General features: G+C 38.2%; 1 protein-coding gene across 1 annotated transcript; it reads left to right on the top strand.

The window, feature by feature from the left end:
- Nucleotides 1-345: 345 nt before the first annotated feature.
- lim2.2 (lens intrinsic membrane protein 2.2) lies at nt 346-7,909 on the top strand. Its single transcript, XM_007246170.4, has 5 exons — nt 346-574; nt 2,590-2,825; nt 2,983-3,123; nt 5,385-5,519; nt 7,649-7,909. Exons 2-5 carry the CDS (start codon nt 2,648-2,650, stop codon nt 7,717-7,719), a joined length of 525 nt encoding a protein of 174 aa, XP_007246232.3. The 5' UTR covers nt 346-574; nt 2,590-2,647; the 3' UTR covers nt 7,720-7,909.
- Nucleotides 7,910-8,937: the final 1,028 nt, after the last annotated feature.

Genomic DNA, 8,937 nt, shown 5'->3' with positions numbered 1-8,937 from the left:
CAGGATATAGCACTTAATCATAACACAAGTTAACAGTCTAGTTCATATTATTTTAAGTCATTCTTAATCAACAAACCCCTAAATAGATAAACACAGACAACATAAGTATGTCATATTTAACAGTCACATCCCATCCATAAATTTAAAGCCCCCCAGTGGCAGTGCATTTGTACAGGACCCAGAAATGTGTGGAACGCCACTGTCCCAGGCCTTATCAGTGTCCCCACTCCCACACCATCTAAAGGAGGCCTAAAGGAGTGATGCTGGGCAGGCGAGGGAGGGAGGCAGAGAGAGAGGCGGCACATTCTGCATTTCATTTCTTCTACATTTCAGGCTATGGAAGACTGGCCTGATTGTGAGTGAGCGAGAGATGGGGAGGGAGTGACGGAGGCAAAGCGAGAGAACGAGAGCGAGAGAGATAGAGGGATTACCTCACATCTCACATGTTGCACTGGATCATTCCCTCTATTGTAGCAGGAACAATGACAGCCGAGCGTAGAAGGCTTAAAACGGAGAGGACGAGACACGCACGCGGCAGAGGAAAGCACCGGGAGAGACAAACACCAACAGAGAGGTACATCACCTGCACACACTTCCACACGTTTGATCAGTACACACTGTATCACCTGGATTCAGGTGGCCTAGAGGAGATAGCACAATGAGGATGTGTGTGATTGATTTTGCTCTTTAAAAGGAAGATAAAGTTACCAGGAACAATAAACTATTAAATATTTAGATTTTGATTTGACTGTTGGCTGTATGCATTTATTAAGATGCATGTATGGCAGCAGCATGTGGGCGAGCATTGTCTTGTTGGAATTGCACTCAGAAGTGTCTGTTCATAGAACTTTTTTTGTCATTTTTGTAATTTTGGGCTGTTAAAGTGCCTGTAATAAGGACCAAAGATTTTGAATTTGGCGTCATATAAAATTTAACCCCTTGCCATGACAGTAGGTCTTCTGGATGAAATGGAGCTCCTCCACTGATGCACTTTCTTGCACTTGTCATTATTTTGATGCAACAGCAGCATTCCTCACACACACACACACACACACACACACACACACACACACACAAACACACTGTCCTGTTATAAGTGTGTGTTCAGTGGAAGACAAAGGCCCAGTCTATTCCTTCTGCACTTGCATCTACTGGCTGTTGTCTCTACATGAATAGTGCTGTTATTTTACACATGAATGTTGAATTGTGATATACAGTGCAATGGGCCTGACAAACACCACCATTTCTAAAATAGGCACTGTCTCTGTGTCTGTATGTGTGTGTAAAAGTGTGAACTCTTGTGTGTGTTGTGTGTGTCAGTGTGAGTCAGTGAATCCAGCATTTAGCCACATTATAAAAATGTGCTGATGTGGACTGTGCTGCGTGGACAGTTCACATTCACTGCAACCATAGCCATATAAAACAGATCAACCGCTGAGCCTGTGTATGGAAGCTTCGCTCAGCGTGGGTTAAATGCTGATTGTACAGGACGGGTTTGGCCAAAATGGCTCAGTGCCTCAGTTTGAAGCCTGGGACAGCTGAGCGCAGGCAAGTCCAGTTGATCATATTCTGAGGAATCTAACTCTGTAGATGTGATGGTGCTTTAGTTTTACTGCCACTCAGGTGGTTTATAATTATTTGTATGCATGATAAGTCCAGCTGTACAAGAAAAACGATTTGTTTTGTAGTCTATTGTTTAATAAAGGTTTATTAAAGGTTTATAAAAGCTACTATGAAAGTATTAAAGGTAGTGTAGATTTATATCTGGTTCTTTTAACCTAGTCCTGGCACCACTCTGCAATTTGCTCTGCAAACTTAGTGTTTTCCCTGCTGATTCAACTAATCAACTCGTTAATGAGTCCTCTTACAGTGGTAGGGGTGTGTTAAATCAGGGAAACCACTAAACTGTACATATCAAGAAACCTCAAGAATCCTCCAGGACCAGGGATGATTAAAAACATATTGTTTTTATTGAAGATCAAGTAATATTCACCTTTTTACAGTTATTTTACAATCAATTAAATTAAGTTAAATGTTTTTTTTTTTTTTACAAAATATTAAACTAACGGTCATATACAATTCAATTAGATTAAGTAAAAAAGGGATATATGTATATACACGATTACCCATAGATGCTCAATCCAAGATTCATACGTTGGGACAGTGGTTTTGAGCAAATCCACAGTTATACCCTTAATTGCTGCTGCAGATAAAAACTTGAAGCTAAATCTATAGGTCTGTGTCGAAAGTGATTTAAATCTATTCTTTTGAGCCATTTACACTAGGTTCAAACTACTTTATACAATTATACAAAAAGGACCAAAATGCAACACATTTCAGTTCCTATACTGCACTGTTTTTTTGTTTTTTTAACTGCAGTTCAATTAGTTACTCAGTGATTAATTCGATTTTGGGAATACGGTTATTGGGTTTCAAATTCCCATTCGAATGTTGTTATATTGCACAAAGTATTTTGTCACAAAGCGTCTTTAAAGTGACCCAGGTCCAAGCCTCTTTCCACCAGGTCATCAGTGAGAGATTCTTACTGGTCTTATTAATCTGTGTTTCTTTTCTTTCTTTCTTTTTTAGGAGGATCCAGCGTGTTCTTTTCGGCCTGTAGGTGGACTCAGTCCCAGGCCTGTCCTTGATGCTGTACACTCTGGCTGGCGGGGGCACACTGTGTGGTGTGGCCGCCCTGGTGCTCCTCATCGTATCTACCGCAACCGACTATTGGATGCAGTATCGGTACTCTGGTAACTTAGCCAATCAGGGCCTCTGGAGGTTTTGCATCAATCACAAGTGCCATGCCCACACACTGACTGTGGGTGAGTGTGGAGAAAAATGTGGAAGCAGAATTAACACTGTGGGAATTAATTTGAGTCTAGCTGTGGGTTTAATCTATGTCTTGGATTTTTTCATCTGTAGTCTTGCTGAGTAAGATGAGTTTTGGTGAAATTAATGGCTTTAATTTATCTCACACAGCTTTCTGGGATGCGACACGGGCCTTCATGCTGCTGTCTGTTCTGAGCTGCTTCGCTGGAGTGGTGCTGGGCCTCAGCGCCTTCGCCAATGGCACCAAGAACAGGAGGGTCAGAACCGGGGGCATCGCTCTGCTGCTGTCCGGTGGGCTAACACACACTCAGTAACTCACTGAACATTACTAACATAAAAATATATATTTTTTTACACATTTCCATCACATTTCCAATGGCCTTTCCATAAATTGGAAGGCCATTTACCTCACCCACTCTTTAGGACTCCCTCTAGCACTACTAAAGCCCACAGTAAGCATCACTGGGTTGCCAGCACATTCAGAGGCAAGCACTGGATCCTCAGCTCTGATACATCATCCAACAGATGCCTGTAGTAATGGACTGGTAGTGATAAGGGAAGAGAGAGAGTGCTATCTACCCACCCAGAGAGAGCATGGCCAGTTGTGCTCTCTCTGACTCTGGCTGCTGATACCAAGCAGCATGATCCAGGATTTGAACCGTATATTTATTTTCAAAGTAAATATGTATCTCCTGCTTTATTTAATGTTATGATAAAGTTCTAATGTTACTGCAAAAAGAATTAATGCACTTCTAATGCACTTTCCCTGCTTTAACACACCTAATGTGATGCATAAAGATTTTATCTAGAACTCTGGAGAACTCTAAGTCATGCAGCACACATGGATTCAAAGCTGCTGAAGCAGAGCAATGATCAGCAACTTTTTTTTAAGGAGATGTGCCAGCCTGCTGTGCCAGTAGCTTAGTTCCAACTCAGCATCTAGTAACATCTAGTGATGCTGCTAATCCATAGCATATGAGTTTGTTTCAGACTCTGTGTGCAGTGTATTAAGGGCAGGAGATGGCGCTGGTTCACCTCTATTAGGAGGATTACAACAACGTGCTCCCAGTGTAATGTATACATGTATACGAATTTAAAAACTGTTTTTAGACTAAAAACTCTACTGAATTTGATATAGGTGACCATTGTGATGGATCAGTGTTTGTTAGTGCTAGGTTGCATCCAAAACTATATCATAGCTGGACAATGAAAAACAAGTTTCCCCTTTTTTTTGTAGATTTTTAGTTTAATACATAACTTAAACACACAAACTGTCCAACATTTCTTGATAAATGCATCGATAGAAATTCTCCAAATTTAACACAAATAAACTATTTTTACATTCACATTCATTGAACATTAACCCATGAACATTGATACCTTAAATTTATTCAGAAAATTAAGTAAGAAGCTCAATCATGTTAGCTTCTCATAACAGGGACCTAACTGTAAATATTTTAAAGCTAAAATCATTGAATTATTGTATTTGGTTAAATTGTTGGAACAGACCTGTAGAAGCAAAAATGATACACTTTTAAAAGGAGCTAGTTTAGTTTTATCTCCAGCATTAACCCAGCAGTCCTGCATTCTGTAAATATGGTCAGATGATAGAACACATATTCACACACTGTCCTGTAGTGATGCTCTCTCCTGTAAATTCGGTGTTTTGGACATACAGGTTTTAACTTGCCAGAGACGATATACAGCTCTGGAAAAAAATGAGAGACCACTTAAAAATTATGAGTTTCTTTGATTTTACCAAATTAAGAATGGTTTGAAATATAATCAAGAGGAAGATGGATGATTATAACCATCAAACCAAGCTGAACTGCTTGAGTTTTTGCGCCAGGTGCGGCATAAAGTTATCCAAAAGCAGTGTGTAAGACTGGTGGGGGAGAGCATGCCAAGATGCATGAAAAACATGATTAAAAACCTGGATTATTCCACCAAATATTAATTTCTGAACTCTTAAAACTTTGAGTATGAATTTGTTTTCTTTGCATTATTTGAGACTCTGAAAGCTCTGCATCTTTTTTGTTATTTCAGCTATTGCTCATTTTCTGCAAATAAATGCTCTAAATGACAATATTTTTATTTGGAATTTGGGAGAAATGTTGTCTGTAGTTTATAGAATAAAACAACAATGTTAATTTTACTCAAACATCTACCTATAAATAGCAAAATCGGGGAAACTGATTCAGAAACTGAAGTGGTCTCTTAATTTTTTCCATAGCTGTATATTCATTCTAAAACAGAGTAAAGTTTTAAGAGTTCAGAAATCAGAATTTGGTAGAATAACCCTGGTTTTTAATCATACATCTTGGCATGTTCTCCTCCACCAGTCTTACACACTACTTTTGAAAAAAAATTATGCCACTCCTGGTGCAAAAAATTTAAGCAGTTCATCTGGTTGTAAGGTCTTGTGATCATCTATCTTCCTCTTGATTATATTCTAGAGATTTTCAATTTGGTAAAATCAAAGAAACTCGTCATTTTTAAGTGGTCTCTTGTTTTTGTATGTATGCTGTAAGCTGTATGTGTTTTTCTTTTAGGTTTTCTTGCACTGTTAGCTTTGGCAATCTACACTGGAGTGACTGTGAACTTCTTTGGAAAGCGCTACATTGACTGGAGGTTCTCATGGTCCTACATCCTGGGCTGGATAGGAATCATTTTGGCTCTTGCAGCAGGTAAAACCCATTTCTCAAACATGTCTAGATTTGAAATGAATGTAAAATCATATATGTTAAAATTCTTTGTGTAAATAAGTGGTAAATTATTTTAAGTAGTTATATTACATGTAAGTAGATGTAAGTAGAAGTTTCCAACCTGATATCATGGTATTGTGACCAGTGAGTTACAGCTTACAGTTACATTCCACATCAGCAGGTGGCACTGGTTTACCTCTATCAGGAGGATTGTACCAAAGTCCTCATACTGTAATATCTCAAATTATAAGATTTTAGACAAGACAAGACAAGAAAAAACGTATCCACCATTACTTTACTAGAAGCACCCATCTGTGCATCGAACACACAGACTAGTGAGTACACACCTGCCATACCTGCGGCACCCGGGAGCACTGATTGTTAAGGGCCCCTCTCAAGGGCCTAACACTAGCAACCTGTCAAACCCTGCTGTTGAACCCACAGCCCTCTGATTACATAACACTATTATCATGATATGTAATCCATTACTACCCAACCCTGATTGTGAACACTAGTAGAGGAGATGCTGCTCCATTACTCTGCCGGCCCTCCCCTCCTGCCTGTGCAGGGGATTAAATCAGCAAACTTCTGGTCCAAAGCTTGGTTTAGTAGGCTCTGAGAGAACACAACTCTGCTGGAATGGAATGGAATGTCATGGTAATTAGCTGACTAGTTCAGAAAATAATCAGAAAACTGCTAATTTAGCAGTATATATAGCATCCACTAGTGCATCTCAAAAAAATTAACATCATTGAAAAGTTACTTTAGTAATTAGGTAGAAACTATGTGAAACTATATATATATTATATAGATATATTACACACAAAGTGGTCTATTTTAAGCATTTATATCTTTTATTGTAAATGATTATGGTTAACAGCCAACGAAAACCCAAAAATCTGTATCTTAGAAAATTTGAATATTATATAAGACCAATTGGTACTTTTGGCAGTGTGGGCAGTGTGCCAAGTCCTGCTGGAAAATGAAATCTGCTTCTTCATAAAAGTTGTCAGCAGAGGGAAGCATGAAGTGCTGTAAGATTTTCTGTGAAAACACCACACTGACTTTAAACTAAATATAACACAGTGGATCAACACCAGCAGATGACAGACATGTCTCTACAAACCATCACTGATTGTAGAAACTTCACACTAGACCTCGAGCAGCTTGGGCTGTGTGTCTCCGCTCTTCCTCCAGACTATGCTCCCTTGATTTACAAATGAAATGCAAAATGTACTGAAGATCAGTAATGGTTTGGAGAGCTTACAGCACTTTTATGGAGATATGGGTTTCATTTTCCAGCAGGACTTGGCACACCGGCCACACTGCCAAGTACCATTTGGTTTTGTATAAAGTTCTAATTTTCTGAGTCAATAAAGTTTGGGTTTTTCATTGGCTGTAAGCCATAAATCATTAAGAATAAAAGAAATAAACACTTAATTAATCCTTTATTCAATATTTTTCTCTGATAAATAATATCTAGCATATAGCAATAGCATCCAGTGTGAATCTGGGACTTCTTTTTTACATTGTCAAAATTGGACCAAAAGAAATGCTCAAAAACAACCTGGAATAACTTTCGAACAGAATGGCATAATAATTAGCTGACTAGTTAGTAATTCAGTTAAAATTTGAAAATTTGAAACGCATATATTATATAGATGTATTCTACACAAAGTGCTTTATTTTAAGCATTCTTTTATTGTTGATGATTATGGTTTACAGCCAACGAAAACCCAAAAATCTGTATCTCAGAAAATTACAATATTATATAAGACCAATTGTTACTTTTGGCAGTGTGGGCAGTGTGCCAAGTCCTGCTGGAAAATGAAATCTGCTTCTTCATAAAAGTGGTCAGTAGAGGGAGGCATGAAGTGCTGTAAGATTTTCAGGGAAAACACTGTACTGACTTTGGACTTGATATAACACAATGGATCAACACCAGCAGATAATAGATTTTCTCCAGGTTGTTTTTTAAGCATTTCTATTGGTCCAAATTTGCCACTGAAACATAAGAAGTGTTTTTTTCTTCTAATGATTTTGTGTGACAGCAACAATGTATAACATGTGAACGTGAACTTATGATCTTCTCCTTATTTGTCGTCACTCAGGTGTGTTCCAGCTGTGTGCATATCAGAAGAATGCTGCTGAGCCTGCACCTCCGAGTGCTTCTGACAGTTAAATTTCTCTTAAACGTCAGCAAATCCAGCCCGAACTTAGCCACTGGGCCACGGGGCTGTTTACGCTTTGACAAAATTCATCTGCTGAAAAATGACTTCAAAATCTGGAACATTATGATCGTTTGTATTTCGGAAAAGGCTACACTGGATCTGGATTAAATAAATAAAGTATTTTTTGGACTATTTGCTTAATGCTGAGCTGCTGTTTGAGAGTTTATTTAATACAGAGCAGAATTACACACACAATGAGTGTTTCTGTGTTGATGGTCAGTTGGTTGGTGGAACATTCAGTGAGGCCTCTGTGATTTGCCTTAAAGGAAAAATCCATTGATTTGTTTTTAAATTCTGCATAGTTAAATGGTTACAGTGTGAACAGGGATTAGGTATAATATTCTCAAAACTCAGAAACATGGTCACTGGTGGTTTTTGATTGTAAATACAATGACTATAATTGTGTTTTAGACATTAAAACCACCTGATTCCAGTTTTTCACCACAGTAAAGAAAATTATAGTCAATAAGTTATTTTACATCAAACTACAAAAATAACATGAATATTAGCATTTGTCATTTAATCCAGCACATGGTGCCGATGTACTCAGGCTGTTGGCTGGGGTGGTCAATATCGTCACTGTCCAATAAAAAATACTTATCTCCAAAACAGCAACTTTACAGGAGAGAGGAAAAGCCCTGCAAACTTTCAATGAAAGACAATGTAAAAAGAGTTTATTTTAGGTCATTTTGAAGAATTTCTATTGGTCCATTCATTAAGAAATTTTGGCACAGTGTAGGGGACAGTTTGTCTGTTCAAATTATGTAGTAAACTAAAAATGGACAAATATGGAGATTGAATGTTTTTCATTGGACAGCGACGATATGTACAATATGTTGCTCTGACTTGCTGTTGAAAAAAAATGCATTTCTTCTATATGATATTAATATTAGGGTGAATATTTATTTTACAAAGTGAATCTATTTCTATTCTGTGTCTATATTCCTCAGTATTCACAGCATAAAGCCCTGCCTGCACTGACTCATCCTGAGCCAAGGCCTCACCTTTATTTCCCTCCCTCCACAGTTACTCAATGTTGGTAAAAACATTTCTCTCATATGCAGTTCCTTCAGGGAAAATCTTACATCTGTGAACATGAGCTTAACTAAACGGAAGTAGGGCAGCTACAGAAAGGTCACAGGACAATTTAAAGGAACCTGGCCTCATTA

Source organism: Astyanax mexicanus, chromosome 16 (genome assembly GCF_023375975.1).
Source record: "Astyanax mexicanus isolate ESR-SI-001 chromosome 16, AstMex3_surface, whole genome shotgun sequence".
In the NCBI taxonomy this organism is placed as follows: domain Eukaryota; kingdom Metazoa; phylum Chordata; class Actinopteri; order Characiformes; family Acestrorhamphidae; genus Astyanax; species Astyanax mexicanus.
Note: the sequence above shows the minus strand (reverse complement) of the source record. Positions and strands in the feature narration are given on the sequence as shown.

Bases quoted from the DNA above. Each gene is read 5' to 3' on its own strand.
- lim2.2 (XM_007246170.4), top strand. From the start codon at position 2,648: ATGCTGTACACTCTGGCTGGCGGGGGCACACTGTGTGGTGTGGCCGCC. The intron at 3,124-5,384 runs GTGGGCTAACAC...TTTTTCTTTTAG, and splicing joins CATCGCTCTGCTGCTGTCCG to GTTTTCTTGCACTGTTAGCT. The intron at 5,520-7,648 runs GTAAAACCCATT...GTCGTCACTCAG, and splicing joins CATTTTGGCTCTTGCAGCAG to GTGTGTTCCAGCTGTGTGCA.